The sequence below is a fragment of the Ceratotherium simum genome, chromosome 2, assembly GCF_057802395.1.
Source record: "Ceratotherium simum simum isolate JZ-2026a chromosome 2, ASM5780239v1, whole genome shotgun sequence".
Classification (NCBI taxonomy): Eukaryota; Metazoa; Chordata; class Mammalia; order Perissodactyla; family Rhinocerotidae; genus Ceratotherium; species Ceratotherium simum.
Genome location: NC_141901.1, coordinates 98,104,068 through 98,127,295, shown reverse-complemented (window position 1 = coordinate 98,127,295; position 23,228 = coordinate 98,104,068). Strand labels below are relative to the sequence as shown.

Here is a 23,228-nt window from a genome sequence, read left to right as displayed (position 1 = left end):
GAGCCCCGCTCCGGTGCGCCCGGGGGAGCGGCGCGGCCTGGGGGACGCGGGTATCTGAGGGGGCGCGCTCCCCGCGCTCCGACGTGTGACCGCGGCCAAGCGCTGCCTGTACGCTCCGCCCCCGCGGGCGGCGGACGCACGCCCTCTCGGCGCGTCCCCGGCCTCGGGGACGCCCGGCCTCAGCGGGCGCCGCGAGCGCGGGCCGGACGGCCCTCTGAGGAGAGCGGCCCTGGCGCCCATGTCCGCGCCGGCGGGGACGGGACAGGATGAGGGCGGAGGCGGGGGCCCCGCCCTGCGGTGCTCGGCCGGCAGCGTGCCCGTTTTTACGGGTGGCACCGCGGCGCGAGCCCCTAGGGAAAGCGCGAGCGCCCGGCGGCGCGCCGCCGTCCTCCCAGCCTCGCCCCGCAGCCCCGCCCACGAGCGGACGAGAAAGGGGCGGGGCCAACGGCGAGGGCCTCACCCGGAAGCGGGACTGAACGCCGGCAGCGAAAGCGCGCCCTCGAGCGCCAATGAGAGCTGGAAGAGGGGAAGCGCGCCCGTCCTTTCCCCTCTTGTTATTGGCTGGACTTCCTTCCCCGCCACCCAATTGGCTTCCGCCTCGTTACTTCTGATTGGCTCCTACCAGGCAGGGGGGCCGGGCTTGGGGGCTGGTCACCACGGATTGGTGGATTTGAGCGCCGGGCGGCTCCTCCCGAGCGAGCGGCCCGGCCCAGCGTGCCTCTGTCCCGTCTCCCGACCCGTACGCCGTCCTCGCCTCGCGCGCACGAATGGTTAAAGAGGAAGAAAAACAGCGCAGGGCGTGAGCTCGAGCCCGCCCGCACGGCCGGAGCGGCGGCGCGCCCTCGGAGGACCCGCGGCTGCCCGCGGCGCTGCCTGCGCGGCGCGGCGGCGCGGAGCCCGGGGGCGGCCGGGGGAGCGCGGCGTCCCCTCGGCCCCGCCGTCCGCGCGTGCCCGGGGCGCGAGTGGCGGGCGCGGGGCGGCCCCGGCGTCCGGCGTGGGCGCGGCGCGGGCGGCGGAGCCGGCGCGCGGGCAGGCCGCCCCTCGGGGCGCGGCGGGGGCGGCGGCGCGGGGTCCTGACGGAGGAAAACGCGCCAAGTTCCCGTCGGCGGGGCGCGGACCCGGGACCCGGCGGCGGCGGTGGCGGCCGGGATGTAGGCGGCCCGAGCGGCCTCCCGTGCGCGCGGTGCGGCCGGCCTCCCGGTCGGGCTCCCCGCGGACCCCGCCGCGCACCTGCGTGGGCCGCACCCAGGTGAGGGCCCGGGGTCCCGGGTGGGCGCTCGGGCGTCCCGGCCGGCGCTGCTCGCCGTCGCCGCGGCTGTCCTGGAAGTTCGCGGGACGCCACGTGTGGGCGCGCGCCGTGGGCCCCGGAGCGGGCTGTGCGGTAACGCCTCGGGCCGGGCGGCGCGGCCGAGGAGCCGCTGCGGGCGGGCGGGCGGGCGGGGCGGCGGGCCGTGCTGGGGCGGCCCCTGCTTCCGGGGAGCGGGGCGGCGAGGAGGGGCGGCGGCCGGCCGTCTGGGCTGCTCGGTCGCCCCCGCGTGCCCGTTCCGCTGCCCTCCGCGGACGACCCCGTTCCCGTCGTCGTGAGGCGGCCGCGCGGACGCTGGGCTCCGGCACCGCGGGCCGGGGCGCCGCCCGCACTCGCGGAGAGAGGGCGTCGGTCAGCGCGCCGCTGCCCCGAGCCGAGCCCGGGTCGCGCGTGCCCCGGGCGGCGGCCCTTCGGGCGGCTCTGCGCCCGCCGAGCTTGGGGCTCTGAGTGAGCCGCTGGTGAAACGCCGCTCGGCTCGTTGGCCCCGACTTCTTAACGGAAGAATAGCAGCGCGGTGTAGAATAACTACCGCCGAGACTGCCATTTTTTCCTTCCGTCCAGAAGTTTCTTACTTTAAAGCAGGAAAGAAAGGTTGCAACAGGCAAACTAAATTATCTTTTTCTCTATTCAAAGCAATATATTTTTTTTAATTTGTAGTTTAAAGAAATGTTTGGAAAATCGGTGTATTGTGGTTTCTAGTGCATATACACCAAGTGCAGCAGTTTTTTACACCGCCATCCCAGCTGACGCTTTACTACTTTTCACTCAAGTTTTTAGGTACCACTGAACACCAGATCTGTGCCTTTTTTGTATGCAAGTTACACTTTGAAGTTTTTAGAGATTTTATTTCATGTATTCATATTATCAAGGAGGAAAGGCCTAGAAGGAGGACTTCCAGCACTCCTTTGATTTCCCATTCATTTGTCTGTCTCCACCTCCTACTTTATTATTTTTTGTGAGGAAGATCAGCCGTGAGCTCACATCCAATGCCAATCCTCCTCCTCTTTTTTTTTTTTTTTTTTTTTTTGCTGAGGAAGACTGGCCCTGGGCTAACATCCGTGCCCATCTTCCTCCACTTTATATGGGACGCTGCCACAGCATGGCCTGACAAGCGCTGTCTCTCTGTGCGCCTGGGATCTGAACCTGTGAACCCCCCGGCCGCTGAAGCGGAGCACAAGAACTTAACTGCCTGCACCACCAGGCCGGCCCCTGCACCTCCTACTTTAGAATTAGAGATGGTACTTGCTCGTTCATATTTTCTGAATGAATTAATTATAATAAAAGTTGAGTTTTTACTAAATACTACTACTTTACTGCAGGTTTACAAAAATGGGGTATTTTGTGATGTGACCCTTAATCTAATAGGCTAATCAAAGTTCTGATATTTTTTGTTGTTTAAGAAAGTTAAGGACAAATGGCAAGCTCCTTCATTTAAGCAGTAAACATTGAGTGCCTATTACTGCCAGGCACTAAGTTTTCAAACATGAAGATCTAGTTAGTAACATTCGCTGGTAAATTTGTTTTCAACATTGATGATTTTTTGCCTACAGCTGATAACTGAAAACTAATGAAAGGTCTTCTCTGTGATTAACAGATATGATTGTTGATTACAACATCCCTGCATAAATTAATTCTTGTCAACTCCTTGGGATTTGAAGAGAAGATGCCTGGTGTCATACCTAGTGAGAGTAATGGGCTTTCAAGAGGAAGTCCCTCAAAGAAAAACAGACTTTCCTTGAAGTTTTTTCAGAAAAAGGAAACTAAGAGAGCCTTGGATTTCACAGATTCTCAAGAAAATGAAGAAAAAGCTTCTGAATATAGAGGATCTGAAATGTATGTATCTAACTTTATTTCTGTACGTTTTAGACTCCACATCAGTCAAGAAACGGTGGACTTGGATTGGTATCTCTAGACACTGACCTGATAGTCCACAGAGACAAGGAGAGAGCACACGCTAGTGTGACCGGTCTAGCAGTGTGCAGCAGCAACAGAACAGAAGCAGAACTGTGCTTCCCCACGGGCATCTCACCCATGACGTGAACTCAGTTCCATTGGGCTCAGCCAGTTAGACTAACCTGGAGAAATATTTATTGACTAGAGTTACTTTTCAGTTTAAACTTGATTGTAGTGCAACACATTTTGTGTAAGGGTGAAGAAATAGGTGATGTTTTTTGGTTCAGAAGACTTGACAGTTACCTGAGATGTTTAAGCTTTGTAGTCATACTTAGTATATGAATTAGCAGACCTGTTGGGGTGTACAATTGCAAATTATATTTAAAATAAAAATAAGAAATGCTTTTGATGCAAATAAATCCTTCGGTGACTGAAAAGAAGTCAGAACCAAACGGAGTTCTTTATGCCACCCATAGTTGGGTCTCTTTGGAGTTTCCACTAGCTGCCTGTTCAGCAGATAGGCACTCTGCTGTGCAACTCAAGTGGATGAGGTCCCACGTGTAATCTCCTAATATTTACCAGTAGTCAGTTTAGGAGATGGTGTGTGAGCCTTTCGCTGACCCGCATTCATGCCTGTAAACACTTGGAGGTGCTGGCGTAATATCTAGCAGCTGTAAAATAAATAAAAATGCTGTGAGGACCTGCTGTTTGTTCAAGTGAGGTAAAAGGATTGTAAACGTGAACAATTCATTTTTGAGGGACAGCTGTATAATTCTCTTCATAGACTCTCTTTCCTCTTAACCTTTTATTAACAGAATCTGACTTAGTGCAGCCTCTCCCAGATATTGTCAGTCAGGTTATTTCCAGGTTTCTATTCAGAGTTAACTACTTAATTAAAATGTCTTGTTGGCTTTACAAATCACAATACCAGTTCTTCAATTTTCTGCTCTCTAAAATGGGATTAGCAGCCTCTTGATGGAATTGTTTTGAGGCTTGTTGAGTGTAATAATGTTTTTAAAGTGCTTGTAAAACTTCTGTTCTGGGTGTATAGCAATTTTTGTACCTGTACAGATTTCTTAAAATGTCATCTGAATAAAATCCATATACTTTTCAGATCATATAACTTTTGGGAAAAGACAAAATCTAAGGAAGTAATATTTCCATTTTGTTTCTTTAAATATTACTTCATTATATCTCTCTCCCCTCTATACTTAATAGTGATCAAGTTGTTCCTGCAGCACAGTCCTCACCTATAAACTGTGAGAAGAGGGAGAACTTGTTACCATTTGTGGGACTGAATAATCTCGGCAATACTTGTTATCTTAATAGTATACTTCAGGTAAATTGACAATTTTCCTATATAATGAAACTTGAGTAGGCGAAGAATGATGTAACATTTAGTGTTTCTGAGAATTTCAGATTATTGGAGGATTTTAATTGTCCATACTGCCTTTGCCTTTGTAAGTAAACCAGAATGGGCTAAAATAATGATTCTAAGTTGCATGTTAAAACTTCCTTTGGGGTAAAAGAAAGTAATATATTAAATAAAATTGGGATAGCAAAATTGAGTAGATCTTGGTTAAGTGGAAAATGCCAAACCTTTAGTTTTTCTGCCCAATTCCTGGTGTCCTGGTGATATGTCTTTAAACCCTTGGAACTATATCTGTTTTATGTTGTACCCTTATAACCATAAGTCTTAGCAGTGTCTGCTCAGGCTTAGTGCTATGCTGCCAGTGAGGGAAGACTGAGCAACTATGATGAAATAGAGGACAATTTTTGACACCAATCTTAATCTCAGAATTTTAAGTGATGCACATTTAAAAGTGCTTTACAAAAAGCATGATAGTGTTTTAATGATTTTAGGTATATTGTTGTTTGTTCAGTAAACACTCAGTCTCACTTTTTATAGGTATTATATTTTTGTCCGGGTTTTAAATCTGGAGTGAAGCACTTATTTAATATTATTTCAAGGAAGAAAGAAGCCCTAAAAGATGAAGCCAATCAAAAAGATAAGGTAAAAAATAAAAGAACAGAAAATAATATAAAAAGTAAGTTAATAGAAATTCACTTGCTTAGAAATGAAAAAGTAATAGATACACAGGATTTGGGAGGAGGATGACAAAGTTTATTTCTCTGTTAACCAACTATAACTGAGAATTGAATTTCTCAGTATCTTATGTTGTCAGGCAGTTATTTTTCATTCTTGCAAGGTAGCTAACTGTATTATCCCCATTTACAGTGTGTCTTCTCCAGTCCTCCAGTATATTGTTGGCCAGTCAACACTGTCATTTGTATACCACCATCACAATTTATCATACCTTTCTATCATCTGTTCTTTATCTATTGTTTTCAAATTGACTCTTTTAAAATAACGTTAAATGTCAGGAAACCTTTGACTTACGTAATTAGAAAACCATTATCATCCACATAATAGAAAGTAATCAAAAAATACTCTTATTAAATGTTTTAAAAAGTTTATTGGTACATCTCCACAAAATTAGCGTTATAATAAAATTAAATTTAGAAAATCTAGTATTTGTCTAGTGAGACAAAGACAAGAAGGTGGAAGACAAACCCATTAATTTCATAAATAAAGATATTGGTTGTGTGTTTTTTATTTCTTAACAGGGAAATTGCAAAGAAGATTCTTTGGCAAGTTATGAACTAATATGCAGTTTACAGTCCTTGATCATTTCAGTTGAACAGCTTCAGGCTAGTTTTCTCTTAAATCCAGAGAAATATACTGATGAACTTGCTACTCAGCCAAGGCGACTGCTTAACACACTCAGGTATAGCCTCTAATACAGTTTCAGGATTCTAGCTTAGCTACTTATTGCTCTCTTTGGAGGAGAGTGAATGTGAACAAATGAGGATAAAGGGCAAGGAAGATGGAAACTACAGAGCTACAGTCCTTAATAGCCCCGAGGCTCCAAAAACGAGACAGTTTCATCCGTTTGGTACTAAATTCAATAAATCTGAATTTGTATGAGGCTATTTATAGTCTTTATTCCTATTTATCTGTAATGTGAATATTCATATGCTTTTCTATAGAAATTGAAGTGTGTTTAATTATGAGATACTGCCCCATATCATGTTGGTGACAAATATTTATGTGCCATATTGAAAATTTCTGAATTCCTAAACACATTTGGGCCTAAGGATTTCCGATTGGGAATCATAGGTCTATATTCAAAATATATTATGCATAAAAAATGTAAATTCCAAATATTCTATTTTTGTTGTATGTGCTTAGAAGATAACTTAGTTAACTGGATTGGATTTCTTTGTAGTATTGTCTTTAAAAAATGAAACTTTATCCTATGTATAAAATAGCCTTATCCAAAATATTATAGGGTAAGTCTTTAAAAAATTATGTAATCATTTAGTTTAGGAATGACCCAGATGTAATACATTGCTATATGTTTGTTAAGAAGCAGTTGAGCGTAGTGGCCAAGAGCAGGTTTGAACCCTGGCTTTGCATCTCTGTGACCTTGGGCAAGTTACCTGACCTGTAAATAGTGGCGATAACAGTACTTACCTCATAGGGTTATTGTGAGAATTATGTTATACATAGATTATAAAAAGCATTTTGAATAAAACCTGGTACATGGTAAACACTGTATATGTAATTAGCTGATAGTAACAATAATATATTTACAAGAGGATGAAAGTCTTTGTGATAGTGAAAATGAGGTAAAATTTATTTTTACTTTTTGTTACAAGTTTAGGTAAGAAGTTTCAAATTAGCTGAATAAATGTTTTTAAATTAGCTGAATAAATGTTTTTAGATTTTTAAAATAATTTGATATCCCTGTAAATGAATTCATTTATATATAGAAAGTTTTTGTATTATATCTTCAAAACTACAATACATGAAATGGGAATTTTTATTTATAGGGAACTCAACCCTATGTATGAAGGATATCTACAGCATGATGCACAGGAAGTATTACAGTGTATTTTGGGAAACATTCAAGAAACATGCCAGCTTCTAAAAAAAGAAGAAGTAAAAAATGTGGCAGAATTATCTACTAAGGTAGAAGAAAAACCTCATCAGAAAGAGGAAATGAATGGTATTAACAGCATAGAGATGGACAACATGAGGCATTCTGATGACCGTAAAGAAAAACTCCCAAAAGGAAATGGGAAAAGAAAAAGTGACATGGAATTTGGTAACCTGAAGAAAAAAGTTAAAGTATCCAAGGAACACCAGTCATTAGAAGAGAACCAGAGACAAACCAGATCAAAAAGAAAAGCTACAGGTGATATGTTAGAGATTCCTCCTAAAATGATCCCCAAGTACGTTTCTGAAAGTGAGAGTACAAGGTCCTCACAGAAGAAATCAAGAGTTAAAATAAATTGGTTAAAGCCTGCAACTAAGCAACCTAGCATTCTTTCTAAATTCTGTAGTCTGGGGAAAATAACAACAAACCAAGGATCCAAAGAACAATCTAAAGAAAATGAATATCTTGAAGAGGACTTGGGGAAGGGTGAAAATGATAACACAACTAATGGTTGTGGACTTGAATCTCCAGAGAATGATGTTAAGTCCGTTAATGTTAATGAAGTTAAGCCCATAAATAAAGGTCAGTATAATTTATTCTTAGACATTGATAGGTGGGAGGATTAACAGCTCTAGAACTGGAATTTTCTCTTAGATACATCTACAATATAAATCTGGTAAAGTTTTGTTTAAGAGGAAATTAACACTGAGTGTCAACTATGGTGTTTCAAGCTATGTGCTTAGATGAATTTTGTGTGTGTGTGTATAAATCTCATTAATCTTAAGGTAATGTTTTATGGTTTATAAACTATGGGAGTTCAGTACATTTTAATGGAAACAGAATGAATATTTTACCCCCTTAACATATGCAGTATTTGACATAAACTCATAAAAGAAATTTCATTTAGTGAAATGCAGTTTTAAAGCAGAGAAGTAGTTATACCTGAATTGGATTTCTATCCAGTTTTGTCCACATCTACAGATCTCAGGGAAGACGTGTAGTATTGACGTGGTTAATGGTTTTACCAAAAGTATCCTTAATTTGGGGTTATTCTTTAGGGATTGTCTTTGGGAAGGGAGTTAAGACACAACTGTGACTCTCTTCTTTTTTTAGAGACAACAGTAATTCATACTCAGAACTGTCTTTACAGGGAATTTATACTTCGTGAATAAGGCATCTCTTAATAAGCAAGTTGAGATACGAAAATCAGCCTTTTATTCATGATATACTTTATTTTTTATTTTTTTAAAGATTTTTATTTATTCTTTCCTCCCCAAAGCCCCAGTAGATAGTTGTATGTCACAGCTGCACATCCTTCTACTTGCTGTATGTGGGACATGGCCTCAGCATGGCCGGAGAAGCGGTGCGTCGGTGCGCGCCTGGGATCCGAACCCGGGCCGCCAGCAGCGGAGCGAGAGCATTTAACTGCTAAGCCACGGGGCTGGCCCACATGCTATACTTTAAAAGGAATATTGGTTATTTGGGCTATGCTGAGAAACTAATCTTTATAGACTTACATTTTCCTTTTTTTGTTTTAGGCACAGAGCAAATTGGTTTTGAGCTAGTAGAGAAATTATTTCAAGGTCAGCTGGTATTAAGGACTCGTTGCTTAGAATGTGAAAGTTTAACAGAAAGAAGAGAAGATTTTCAAGACATTAGTGTACCAGTACAAGAAGATGAGCTTTCCAAAGTAGAGGAGAGTTCTGAAAGTAAGCAAAATTGGCATCTTGTATGGACCATGGAGTAATTATTGTTTTCTTTGACAAAATAGTGGAGTCTAATAGTAGCTTGTATAATTATTGAGAAAAAAGCTGGCTTTTAGTGTCTTTGGTATAATAAAATCTTTCTCCTTATACACTTGTTAATAGTTAGCATTTGGAAAATTGTGGCATCTTTATTTTGATGTGTAGAGTATGTTACAATGGGAAAAGGAAATGCTTTAATAAGTTAAATTTTGAGAATCTGAATCTCAGAGCTACTGAGGGTTTTTTTGTTAATACAGTATTTGAGCCACTGTCTTGTCTAGTATAAACCACAAAAAGTATGGAAATGTCATGGGAAATGGTCATGAGACTGATTTACCTGTTTGGATATTGGCATTGGCTATTAAATATAAAGTCTGTCTTACACTGAGTCAGAGACTAGGTTGATCTTGATTTTGCTGTCCTTATCACCTAAGTATTTTTTTGGCTGACCAAATATAAATATTTAAAAGATATGTACGCTGTTGAGGATGAACTTATGAGATTTTTCTGAAACTAAAGGAAATCTCTTCATTTATTTGGGAAGGATTAGTCAATTGAAATTAAATGCTAATTTTGAACAAGGAACTCTGTGGTTTAATTTTTAAATGTCAGAGATTTTTATTTGTGAGTGAAAGGATTCTCTTCTGTAGTTTCTCCAGAGCCAAAAACAGAAATGAAGACTCTGAGATGGGCAATTTCACAGTTTGCTTCAGTGGAGAGAATTGTAGGAGAAGATAAATATTTTTGTGAAAATTGCCATCATTATACTGAAGCCGAACGAAGTCTTTTGTTTGACAAAATGCCTGAAGTCATAACTATTCATTTGAAGTGCTTTGCTGCTAGTGGCTTAGAGTGAGTATTATAAATAAAAGCTATATGAAGAAAATGAGCTGCTATATGTTTTGTTCAGAATACTTTAATAGTAACAAAATAGTATAATACAAACTATTGAAATGTATAAAAATTGCCTTAGAAAAGTTCTCTTACGATGTTTCCCTGTAAAAATGCATCAGTTTAAATCCTTTTGGTATGAATACATATTCTATGATTTCTTCACACATCTTCTCATTTTTGTTCCTTATTAGATAGAGGTTTTAGCTGAATTGATTAAAGCAGGGAACAGATTTTTGTATACATCAAGATTTTTTTTGAGGGGAGAAAAAGGCAAAATTATTTTAAGGTAAGCCAGGAAATCAAACTAGTCTTTGAACAACTTGAGAGATTCTTCTATAGTTGAAAATTGAAATATCTAAAAGCTATTAAAAAATGGTAAGTACAGAAATGCCAGTTACATTTTGGATAGTCTGACCTTTTCTGACATGTGTACATAATGTCATTGTAGATTTTATTCCTTTCTATAATAGTGAATTGTTTGAAATTACCATGAGGGCTTCCCAGTAGCTCTCCATACACCTTATTATGCCAGAAGATGCCATGTAGTCCTTTGTTTGCTACAATACTACCTTATTTATTTTTGTCTCCAAATCTTGGTAGAGACAGACTTCACATTAAAGTGAATTACTAAAATGTAAAGGATTTTGAAATTTAGTGTTTTTTAAATGCCATTTTATTTTTTTGCCATTTATTTTTTTAATGCACACAATTAGGAAAATAAAGGGAGGGGGAATGCCATGTATCTGTCATAGAAACACCTGAATATTAGCACTTTTTTCAATGTTTTCTTTGTGTAAATGTAAATATTACACAAAATTGGGGTCTTGTTTTTATTCTTTTGTGTTTATTATAAGTACTAAATATTAAGGGTTCATTCAGGCTTTTACTTGGTTTCACATTGGTTGTAAATATATAAAGTTGGAATCACAGAAAACTTTTTTTTTCTTCCAAAGGTTTGATTGTTATGGTGGTGGACTTTCCAAGATCAACACTCCTTTACTGACACCTCTTAAATTGTCACTAGAAGAATGGAGCACAAAGCCAACCAACGACAGCTATGGATTGTTTGCGGTTGTGATGCATAGTGGCATTACAATTAGCAGTGGGCATTACACTGCTTCTGTTAAAGTCACTGACCTTAACAGTTTAGAACTAGATAAGGGAAATTTTGTGGTCGACCAAATGTGTGAAATAGGTAAGCCAGAACCATCGAATGAGGAGGAAGCAAGGGGTGTGGTCGAAAATTATGCTGATGAAGAAGTGTCAACTAGAGTTGGTGGAAATACACAGCCAAGTAAAGTTTTGAACAAAAAAAATGTAGAAGCTATTGGACTTCTTGGAGGACAAAAGAGCAAAGCAGATTATGAGCTATACAACAAAGCATCTAATCCTGATAAAGCTGCCAGTACAGCATTTGCTGAAAATAGAAATTCTGAGACTAACAATACTAATGGGACCCATGAATCTGATAGAAACAAGGAATCTAGTGACCAAACAGGCATTAACATGAGTGGATTTGAGAACAGAATTTCATATGTAGTGCAAAGCTTAAAGGAGTATGAGGGGAAGTGGCTGCTTTTTGATGATTCCGAAGTGAAAGTCACTGAAGAGAAGGACTTTTTGAATTCTCTTTCCCCTTCTACATCTCCTACATCTACGCCTTACTTGCTATTTTATAAGAAATTATAGAGTGAGTGTATTTTCCTTGTGTATATATTAAACAGACATTGGTAAAGTTGATTACATTAAAGAGTCTTTAGCTTATCTTTTGAAGCCATTGTATATCATTGGTCTCTTTAGGTTTTTATAAAATAGTGAAATTTGAATTATCGAAAACCATGTTAATTTTTAGAATTCATTTTCCTCAGTAGAGACTAGTGATGCATTAGCTTCTGGGAACAAGCTTCTATAGGTTCTTAATTGAATTATCCAAAATGGAAGCATTTCAACACTTGAATTTACACCTATCTTTTGTGTTTGCTTTTTAAAATAAAGTGCTTGTATTTGTATCTCCATATTTTGGGGTAATCTACAAGATGTTTATAGGTCTTGTGGTTTTTTAGCTAGAAGCAGAATCTCATTTCAGTACATTTAGTTTTAACAAGTCCTGAAGCCACATCTTGGATGGGCTGTATTAGAGGCACAAGGTCTGGAATATGTGTATTCACAATGTTGAACATTTTGTGCCTTGAATCACTTTGAAGAGTCTCAGAAAACCTGGACAGTCAGTCCCCTTCTGTCTTCACAAGAATTTTATATGTATTTATGAAGATGATTCTGTACTCTAGTAAATCTTTTTAGGCATGGACTAATTTGTATCTCTTCATAGTCATACTCTGCACGATTTGTATATAGTACATCAAATTTAGAGGTATGACCTTAAATTTAACTTTTTTTAAAAACTGGGAGGTCAATAAAATTTAAACTGCTTAACTATGTATGCAAATGCTCGAACTTTTTTATTTGCATATTTTTATGATAAATATAGCTGGGTTCTCTTAATAGAATGTGTGTATGTCTAATATATATATATACACACACACATTATACATACACCTCCCTAGAAGAGAAAAAACATGCATAATTTCCTTTAATAATACTCAATATTTTCTGACAGTTGAAGGTGAAGAAATTTTCAGAGAGAAATTGTGCTTAGTCCACCCAAGTTGTCACGCTTAAAAGAAGTTTACAGTAAAAAGGGTCACATCCTGGTTGTCCTTTAAAGTAGACATATAACTGGAATCCAAAACTGGAGAACTTAGATGATGCTTTGGGCACACACAAAAATTTGGTTAAATTTTCATTTTAAATATAGTATATTACATTGGTAAATGATCAATTATCTTATGACTTGTTAAAAAGGACATCCTTGGTATTAAGAATATTAAAAATAATTCTAAAGAATATCTAAATGCTATTGAAATAACACTGTTATACCCCATTTTAACAAATAAAAGTACCTGTTAACTAATAAATTAGTTACACAGTTAAATAATGTCTTTCATTTTTCCACAAGGTAGTGTGACATAAAAAGTCATGGTTCTCACCTCTTTCTACATTCAGAATCACGAATGGAACTTTTAAAAAGAAACAGCCCTGAACACTACCCGTAAGCTTCTGATGGAGTAGTTCTAGGATGGAGCCTGGGCTTCTAATACTCAAGAGGCCATCAAGTTAACTACTAATATAGATTCCTGATAGGAGAAAGTTTTAAGAAAATTGAAGTATGTGGGAAGTTAGGAAGTGTTCAGTATCATCCAATGTTTTAAGAGTAAGAGCCTCTTCTGACTCAAGTCAGAAGGTAATTAGTATTGCATGATAATTAAGTCATATAAACCTTAAAGTTCATGATATTGTCATTGAGATTTGTGTGAAACAATCCAAACTCTTAGATAAGTGTAACCTAATGAGAAATGACCTAGGGATTACTTACTATTCTCTTCCTCATGTCTACCTCCCCACTCCCCTCTCCCAAAGAGAAAAGAGTATAAATGTTACCTTTTTTTTGATTTAATGAGTTTCCATTCTTGACTCCTTGCCTTTCCTTATTGTTCAGCTGCATTCTCTGTCCCTTCAGTTCACCCTTTTTGGTCCAACACTGTAGACTCATCTGAAAAACTTGTTTGTGATTCAGTCTTTGAATAGATGTAGATAAGAGGAATTTGAGGTAATATTGCCTGTCATAGGTAGGCTGAAGGGGGGATGTCAGCCATCGCCTCTGCTCTCAGGAGAATCGGACATTCTTGAGATCTTGTTTTCAACATCAACTACAGAATGAAGGCACTGTATTGAATTTGATCAGTTCTTACGTGATTCATGTAACTGGTCAGTAGATCAAAGGGACAGATTATAAATGATGCCTTTCTGTAAGCTATAATACTACCCAAAGAAAAAGCATTGTTCAAAACACTTCCAGAAATCATTAATATGCAATTTCTCGGAAAAACTTCACAACTAATTGAAATATATTTTCAAAAACTTTTTTGCAATAGTTTTCATATAAAGTTATAAATTTTAAATTATTTTTTTTAATAATTTATTTTTTTCCCCCCCAAAGCCCCAGTAGATAGTTGTATGTCATAGCTGCACATCCTTCTAGTTGCTGTATGTGGGACGCGGCCTCAGCATGGGCGGAGAAGCGGTGCGTCAGTGCACGCCCGGGATCCGAACCCGGGCCGCCAGCAGCAGAGCACGTGCACTTCACCGCTAAGCCATGGGGCCGGCCCTTAAATTAGTTCTTAAAACAGCTAATTTCTTTTTAAGTGTACTTTGTAAAATCTATACAGATGTCAAAAAATAACTAAAACTTCTCATTCAACTAGTAGATTAAAACACCAGTTCAGTTTTTATGGTGATGTAAGATAGCTTTAAAGCAGATTTCTAATTTACCAGTTTAGATACCTAAAAAAACTGATGAAATGACTAGCTTGTTTAATTTGAAACATAGGAATCATTCATTTTAGTTGTTCAGAGTCGTGATGTTCATACTACCATCATTGGTGTACTAAGGTTGGAGTCAAAGATGAAGCTATTGTCACTGGTATTAGTTATCCCAGTATTTAATCATTTATAAACACAAGTTTTATCAGGTAAAGTTATTTCTGCAATTTATTCTAATTCTCTTTTTGGATGTTTAAATGAAAAATAGCTTAGAAACCAGTGTTAAGACTTCACAAACCAGTTAGTATATCTCACCCATTTAATTTATTCACTTATTTAATGTGGGCTCTTCTTTGGGCCCATAAAGTGACTGTCAATCTTGATTTTCATTTTGCTAGTTTTGGAACTAGTTCTGGAATCAACTCTAACTTATTGTCTGCCTTTTTCAATAAAGAAAAATTTTTGAAGTCTCAGTAAAATTAGTGTAAACATTCACATATTTAATAGTACCTTTAAAATAAGCATTACTACATTTAAAATGGTTCCAAGATGAATGTGTAAATGGTAATATAAATTAAAAAATACAAACTTAAAGTAAATAAATTTAACATTAGCCATGGTATAAATAATGGTAAATGTATAGTGTACCTTTGAGTCATTAAAATGTCTTAAAAAAAAGATAACAGCATATTACCAGAACATTAGAAACCATAGCCATGATTCTCAAAGTTCAGCAATCTACATTTGATATTGTTTTGGCCACTGCATTCTTCAATGAGTAAATTAATGCTATAACTTCCAGAATTAAGTCCCAAGTCTTATTTTTCAACAGATCTTAACCTTCTTTTTACACTCAATGGCTCTTTTCAAATGAATAAAACAAATGCGTTTATTTTAGAGATCCATTTTGCGCAGGCTCATTCGACTGAAGGAATCTCTGGGGAGAAAATGAAATGATAGAATTATAAAGTAAACAATTTTTACATACTCCTTTAAAATATGTTTTATGTACTTTTTTCAGCCAGAGTTATCTCGAAGTTTTGCCACCAAAAACTTAACTTTAAAACTGTTTCGCCACCAAAGTTCTTTTTTTTTTTTTTATAATTAACTTGTTATTTTTATTTATTTATTTTTTTGTGAGGAAGATCAGCCCTGAGCTAACATCCATGCTAATCCTCTTCTTTTTGAGGAGGATGGCCGGCTCGGAGCTAACATCTATTGCCAATCCTCCTCCTTTTTTTTCCCCCAAAGCCCCAGGAGACAGTTGTATGTCAGAGTTGCACATCCTTCTAGTTGCTGTATGTGGGACGCGGCCTCAGCATGGCCGGAGAAGCGGTGCATCGGTGCGCGCCCGGGATCCAAACCTGGGCCTTCAGTAGCAGAGCGTGTGCACTTAACCCCTAAGCCACAGGGCCGGCCCACCACCAAAGTTCTTATTAACTTTCAAGTTACATGCTCATCCTACACACTCTGCCCTATATATTCTGGCTTGTAGACTTCCCTATAGATTAAAAGTATATTACCATAAGCACTTTGCCAAGTCCATTGATCATTTATTCATTTGCCACTAGGTATATTTGATATTGTAATAAAACAGGAACTAAGGGATAATGGGACAGATTTCAGGAAAAGATTTATTTGGGGTTATTAAAAAGCAAAAGCCATGTATTTCTCTACTAAAATATTAAAGTCTAAGTCTTAAATCAGTGGTTCTCAAACTTTTGGGTTTTAGGTCCTTTTTACAGTCGTAAAAATTGAGGACCTCAGAAAGCTTTCGTTTACGTGGGTTATCTTGATATTTACCATACTAGAAATTAACACTAAAAATTTTAAATTATTTTACAAAATAACCCATTATATACTATAAATCATATTGTTCATTAAAAATAACTTGCAGGAATTTTAGAAGAGTTAAATATGAATAGAGGCACTCTTACATATTTAATGTCTGGCTTAACAAAAAGCTTAAATTCTCTTATCTGCTCCTGCAGATATCTTTTACAATATCACATCGCATGTAGTCTCCGGAAAACTCCACTGTACTCTCATGAGAGAATGAGAGTGAAAAAAGCGAGTAATATTTGGTATTAATATAAAATTTGTTTGGACTCAGGGACCCCCTCCCATGGGTCCCAGATCATACTTTGAGAACCACTATCTTAATAACTTATAAGCCTATTGCAAAATAATTAATATTCCAGATTTTGTAAATCAGCAAAATAAAAAATTCAAATTCTATAGAAATTTTATTTTCTAAGTTCTGAAGAAATTAAGAGTGAAACGGATAATATTCTTCAATCCCTCTTAGTGTACTTTCCTTTATCCTTAAGCTGGTTTCTTTCACTTATCCTTCCTGCTATTAAGGTAAACCCCTGAGGTTTACAATTTCCAGGAAGGAAAGGACAGGTACAAAGAGATCCTGTTCAATTCTGAATCTCAAAGCTCAGTTTTTGGTTCCAGGGAAAAGAGCAGTCTTGAAACTAGACTATTCATCAAGAAAAAGAGTTTTCTAAATTCCCCAAAACTGCCTTCAAATACTAAGAACTAAAGCTTGGAGGACTGACCATAATGTAGGTAACAGAGAAAGGCAAAACTCAGGATGATGGTGTAAGGGCAAGTTTCCTTCAGGTGGGAGAATATAGTCTTTCCACTGGAAAGAGTTGGGGAGATGAAGGAAGTAAGACTAGGATTAGGAGACTGCCTGACTCCCTCAGAGACCCAGCAGCCTCCTCCCAGGACCTTTGCCCAATGAGTATAAGACTGGTGGAGGGGGCCAGAGGCAGCAAGAAGGCAGAAATTCCAAAAAGACTGAAGGGGAGCCAAAAGTGGGGGAGCTAGTGTTGCTTCCCACTGGGAACTTGAAGAGGAAACCACCTAGGGTGTCTTGCAGCAGTATAGGATGGTGGAAGCAAAATATATGTTGCCGGAGAGAGGATCTAAAACAGGCCCTCTGGTCTCCCTCTGTTCCTGTAGAGGATCTACATGCCCCGGACAGGGGACATGACGTACAGCAGGCACTTAGTAGACATTTTTTGAATGAATGTGTGATTTTTCTCAGAGGTCTAGAAGTACAAAAATATGAGGTCACTGAAGAACAGGACTAATTTCCAGATGATCAAATGGCCAGTTTCACTTTCTTCTTTAGTATATTATACCATGCATCTACCTTCTGTTTTCATAAACACAACTTCAAAGGCCTTCCAAATATTAATTTATCAGGTAAGTACAATTTAATAGCTTTACTGTTATTAATTCAAAGCAAAAGGTGGTAAAATATCGGTGTCACGATAATTCAATAGTTGTATGTACATTTGAATTTCAAAATGCAAACAAGGCAGCTGGCTTTTAGCAGTTATCACGCCCTGTCCAGAATTCAGGGCTACAAAGTAAAATGTTAAGCACTGTCCTTGGAACTTTACATGTTTTTTAATTCCACAACAACCTCTCCAGGATAAGTATCATTTAATTTTACAAAGGAGAAATCTAAAAACTAGATTAAATTACCTGCTCAAGTAGAACTAGATCAGTTGTGGAAAATTCAAAGTTATTTCCATTTCTAAATTTGTCACACTGAGAAAGTGGAGAAAAATCCTGAAGCCTTCTTGATCATCAGTGAGGTTACCTGTTTTAATACAAATCTAGAAGAACATGCTGTACACTATTTACAGTCAGGGCTGAGGGAAATGAATACCTGGCTCCTGATACATTCTAGTGAATTCTCCTACAAAAATACCAGGAAGTATGACAGGACTTTAAAAGCAATAGTTTTAGGAGGCCAGACTTCTTATGTGTGGTGTCCCGGTTAGTATGAGCATTTAACACAACTTCATTATTCTCAAATTACAGAAAGAACTGACTTTTATCTTGTAGGCTGATTCATGTACAGACGATAAAGGCTCACAGGCATGCGCCGAGTAACAACATTTCCGTCAAGGATGGACCGCATATGTGACAGTGGTCCTGTAAGATCAGTACCACACAGCCTAGGTGTGCAGTAGGCTACACCATCCAGGTTTGTGTAAGTACACTCTATGATGTTCACACACGAGGAAATCACCTAACGACGCATTTCTCAGACCCCGTCCCTGTTGTTAAAGCAACACGTGACTGTATACTAGCTGAACTTGCTGGGTTTCAGGAGACACAATGTCTGAAACCACATAATAACAGTTACACTAATTCACTATTAAAACAAATAATTCAAGTAGATTTCATTTTCTGAAGATATCCACAATAATAGAAAACATAGGCATACCTGTGGCAGGTGATGGGTAATACTGCCTTGTATAACTGAGGGATCTTTCTGTTTATCAGAGGCTGTAGGGCCTCTTTAAGGCGATGATAGTTTCTCTCCAGTTCCCGTTGATATTCCTTTTGATCTGGCCCAATTAAGCTCTTATTTTTTCTTAAGGCATCCTCACACCTAGGAAAAACAGTGTGTTATCAAAAGATTTCTTCTGGCGTAGTGTTCTACAGTAGTCCCCCTTATCCATGGGAGATATGTTTCAAGACCCCCAGTGGATGCCTGAAACCCTGGATAGTACCGACTCTATATACTGTTTTTTCCTATACATACACACCCATGATAAAGTTTAATTTATAAATTAGTCACAGTAAGAGATTAATAACAATAAAATAGAACAATTATAACAATATAGTATAAAAAAAAGTTATGTGAATGTGTCTCTTTCAGTCCCAACTTATTTCTGAATCTGTGTAACCATCCCTTACTTGCAGTAAATGGCTTGGTGTCACTCATTTCAGGGCATCCCTTGCTGAGGTCTTTGTATGGGCTCTATGCTTTCTGGTGCAACACGTTGCCATCAATTGGAACTGTTTCCTGTTCATGTCTTCCACTCACAAATTTAATGCCTTTTCCATCTTAACTAAGCACTTATCATGCAGTGTGGCTGTAACTTTTGCAGTCTGAGGTATGACAGCAAAACTAGCATGAATTTCTTTTTCCTTCTTCACAATTCCAGGGGTAGAGATTCGTTCTTACCATAGCTCTTAGCAACCTCAGCATAAGATTTTTTTTCTTTCCTTATTAAGTTGAGAACTTTCACCTTTTCACTTAAAGGAAGCACTTCATGGCTTCTCTTTGGCATATCTGAATCGCCAACATCACTACTCTTGTGTTTCGGGGCCATCGTTAATCAAAATAAGGGTTCCTTGAACACAAGCACTGCAATACCGCACCAGTTGATCTGATAACTAGACAGCTACTAAGTGACTGACAGGCGGATGGTGTCTGCAGGGTGGATCCACTGGACAAAGGGAAGATCCACATCCCGGATGGGACGGAGTGAGACTTCATCACGTAACTTAGAATGGTGCCCAATTTGAAACTTACAAGTTTATTTCTGGAATTTTCCATTTAATATTTTTGGACCACAGTTGACCACAGGTTACTGAAACTATGGATAAGGGAGAGTACTGTATATATATTCACCATGATGAGGACATTCAGTTTTTCAATTGAATGTTAAATATCCTCTCTTGTAATTACATTAAAGGCTGAAAACAGATGATCAACTGAGTTCCTTTAAAATCTAACATTCACTTCCAGTTTTCATTTAATTAAAAATTATATATATTTTAATGTTAAATCTGAAGCCATTTTTTCATATCACCACTAGACTAAAAGACCTTTAAGGAATGTAACCATACTCATTTATGTAGCAACAATGGCATCTGGCACAGTAGTTTGCCTGTATTCAAATAAATGTTTCTTAAATGAATAGATCTTGATAACAATCCTTTATCCAATTTATTCAAATATTTAAGAAAAAAGTATCTGGATAGATATTTTCATAGATAAATGATAAATGGTAAATATAGATAAATGAAGAAAGGATGTTAAAAAACAATGTATACAATCAATTCTTGTGAAATGCAGCTAAAGTGATGCTCAGAGGAAAATGTGTCGCCTTAAATGCTTATATTAGAAAAGAAGGCTAAAACTGAAGGGCTAAGCAACTTAAAAAGACCAGAATAAACTCAAAGTATAAGGCAGAAATAAAATTTAAAAGTATGATAGCTCTATATCAGAAATGCAAAAGTTGGTTTTTAGAAAAAAACTAAAAAAATAGAATAAGCTCTGGCAAGATTAAATGAGACAAGGCCAAATATTCCCTACTAGAAATTAAAAATGAGACATAAAGTCAAATATGGCAGAAGTTTATAAAGGCACAGAGGATATTGTGTACAATTTAATGTAAATAAATCTGAAATTATATTTTTCTAGATGAATATAATTTACGAAAACAAACACAAATAATCCTAAAACCATCAAATACATTGAATCAGTCAAATCACAAATCTATCCACAAAGAAAACATCAACATGCAAATTCTACTAAACATTCTAAGAACAGATAATCCCAATGTAATATAATCATTCCAGAGTATATACAAAACTATTCCAGAGTACAGAGGAAAAAAAGAACTATTCCCGAGAAGAATTTCCAACTCATTTTCCAAGGCTGGATTACCAAAACCTAATAGGGACTATAAGAAAAAATTGTAATTCAATTTAAAACAGCTGCAAAACTACCAAACAAAATAAGAGGAAACTGTTCTACCAATACATTATACACATACACACACACACACACACCATATGATAAAATTTTAAAATTTGTCATGAAAAAACTCTTAGCATAACTACAAATAGGTAGGAACTTCTTTAACCTAATTAAAAACATCTACAAAAATCCAGAAGAAGACAAACATTAAGTTCAATGGTGAAAATATTTCCTTTTAGACCAAGAACAAGACAATGATGCCCTCTATCACTATTCCTGTTCAACATACTGCTGGAGGTCCTAAACATCACTGTAAGAAAAAGATCCCACAGATAAATGATTAGAATTAACAAGTGAGTTTGGCAATATTCTCATGTAAAATACATAAAATTCAACTACATTTCTGTATACCAGCAAACAGAAAATATAATTTTAAGAGATACCATTAACAAAAGCATAAAACTAGTAAATAACAAGGGAAAAAAAATCAAAAGATATATATGGCCTCTATAGAAAATTAAAATAATATTAAATAAAACATTTTAAAAATCTAAGTAAATGGAGAAATATACCATATTCATGAACTGGAAGAGTCAAGCTATAAAGAAGTCAATTCTCTGCCAATTGATCTATAGATTCAGATTCAGGTTACAGCGCCCGGGGTTGGTGCCCCAGCACGGACCTACGCCACTCGTCAGTAGTGGCCATGCTGTGGCGGCGTCCCACATACAACATAGAGGAAGACTGGCAACAGATGTTAGCTCAGGGCGAATCTTCCTCAGTGAGAAAAAAAAAAAGTTCATGTACTTTGGCTCAGTCCTCTCATGCTTAAACACTACACTTAAATTCAAACATCTGATGAAATAATATAACCATTAGAATAATAGTTTTAACTTTAATTGCAAAATAAGACCTTAAGATTATATGTATATTATAACTGAACTATGGTAAAATATATATGCATACTGGCATAAAAAATGAAAGGTTACACAAAAATAAAAAAGGTAGTATTGGCTATGACTTTCTTTGTAAGGTTATTTTACGCAGTTTGTTTTGTTTTGTGCCTTTTTGCAATTTAAAAGGAGAAAACCTTCTCTATAGACAGTTAACACACAAGGATACCTGTAGACTACAGGAATTCATCACCTTACAGTAAACATACACAAAGGGCAGGGCATTTGTTTGGAATTGTAGTCACAGTAAAAATTCTAAAACAATAGCAAGAAAAGTAGCATCTGATGGTCTAGGACTAAAAACATCTAAGACCTAGAGAAGTGTGTATTGCTCCAAGATCACCTGGCTCACAAAGACAGCAGGGCTTGTTTTGGTTATTATCTGAAACTTCCCAAATAATAAAATTAATGCTAGAAATCAGTTAATTCTACAACTTTAAAGCAGGTTTTTCTCTTTTATTACCACAGTTCATCTACTCCATGCATTAGGAGCTATGTTGCCTGTTGTTTCCTAAAACTAAACCTATAAGGCTGTCTACCCCAATATTCAGATTATAAAATCTCAGACTTCCAATGAAGCCTTTTGAAGTTTTTTTTTTTTTTAAGATATTTACCATGTTCAAGCAGAAGAAACTGATAGCAATTCATGATAATTATTGCAATGAGAATAAGGGAAATATCGTCTCAAAATACCTGAACAAATGCGCATTCCACATATTTTTCTGATGACAAAACTGATGTAAAGCAAAATTATTTCTACTCCTAATAAGTCCACTCAGTGAATGATTTGATAATAGAAAGCACAATAGGGAGTCAAGACTGGGTTCTGACTACGGTTCTGACACTGCTTTACTAGGTGACAATCAAGTCATTACTTCCTGGACACAGGCCCTTCAGTCTAATCCCAATCTACTTTTGCAGTATTTTCTTTGACTACTTATCTTCATAGATTCCATGGTTCCAGCTTCACTAAACTATTCACTCACTTTTCTTATAAAAGATTCTGAAATTTGCTCATGGTGTTTTTTTGTTTTCTATTTGGTATACCCTTTCTCCTCTTTTCTGCCTGAAAAACTAATATTCATCCTTTAAGGTCTATAACAAATGTCAACTCTGGTGTGACGTATTCCCTGACAACACCAAGTAAAATTAATCATTCTCTCTCGTGCTCACGGTGTTAGTAAAGCAGGAGTCAGCATCAAGTTGATAAATGACTATTTTTTCCTATTGTTTCAAAATTTAATATTTACCGAACACTTATTTATTATGTGCCAAGTATTATTTGTGCATAAAAGAGTTAACTGCAGGCCCTAGACTGCTATCCTTAGAAGGCCTGTTTGTAAGGTTGGCACTTGGTTAGTGTCCAGGAATTTGGACTTTGGGAGGATTCTCATCATTACCAGAAGATAAGAGTGGCTCACTTGGCCTAAACTATTTATGTAAACACTTTGGTTTATCTGAATACCAGCTTTCCTTCTGGGAGTCTGGAATTTTGGTACCTGTCAGGGAGATATCTACGGGACCAGG

General features: G+C 38.3%; 2 protein-coding genes across 8 annotated transcripts in view; one reads left to right on the top strand and one right to left on the bottom strand.

The window, feature by feature from the left end:
- The first annotated feature begins 854 nt into the window (after positions 1-854).
- USP1 (ubiquitin specific peptidase 1) lies at positions 855-11,606 on the top strand. 2 transcript variants are annotated; one of them, XM_087417108.1, is made up of 9 exons: positions 855-1,249; positions 2,901-3,139; positions 4,418-4,538; positions 5,109-5,213; positions 5,828-5,988; positions 7,097-7,785; positions 8,742-8,912; positions 9,599-9,800; positions 10,796-11,606. In XM_087417108.1, exons 2-9 carry the CDS (start codon positions 2,970-2,972, stop codon positions 11,529-11,531), a joined length of 2,355 nt encoding a protein of 784 aa, XP_087273234.1. In that variant the 5' UTR covers positions 855-1,249; positions 2,901-2,969; the 3' UTR covers positions 11,532-11,606. The 2 variants fall into 2 exon arrangements, with proteins under 2 accessions (XP_087273234.1, XP_087273241.1); XM_087417115.1 differs by lacking the exon at positions 855-1,249 and adding an exon at positions 2,356-2,544.
- A 3,095-nt stretch (positions 11,607-14,701) lies between these two features.
- Positions 14,702-23,228, bottom strand: part of DOCK7 (dedicator of cytokinesis 7) — a 190,378-nt gene continuing 181,851 nt past the window's right edge. For 5 of the 6 annotated variants that reach the window (XM_087417065.1, XM_087417088.1, XM_087417066.1 and 2 more), the window contains 2 exons: positions 18,478-18,645; positions 14,702-15,159 (listed from right to left, as the gene is read on the bottom strand). In XM_087417065.1, coding sequence (XP_087273191.1) covers positions 15,117-15,159; positions 18,478-18,645 — 211 coding nt within the window. In that variant the 3' untranslated portion in view covers positions 14,702-15,116. Of the gene's footprint in view, positions 15,160-16,489; positions 17,845-18,477; positions 18,646-23,228 lie in introns of those variants that run through there. The other variant, XM_087417071.1, reaches the window with a different exon arrangement.

What these genes read in the sequence shown, in the direction of transcription:
- USP1 (XM_087417108.1), top strand. Translation starts at nt 2,970, where the DNA reads ATGCCTGGTGTCATACCTAGTGAGAGTAATGGGCTTTCAAGAGGAAGT. An exon ending in AGTTAAGCCCATAAATAAAG is followed by an intron (nt 7,786 to 8,741) that starts GTCAGTATAATT and finishes TTTTTGTTTTAG; the next exon opens with GCACAGAGCAAATTGGTTTT. An exon ending in AGTAGAGGAGAGTTCTGAAA is followed by an intron (nt 8,913 to 9,598) that starts GTAAGCAAAATT and finishes TCTCTTCTGTAG; the next exon opens with TTTCTCCAGAGCCAAAAACA.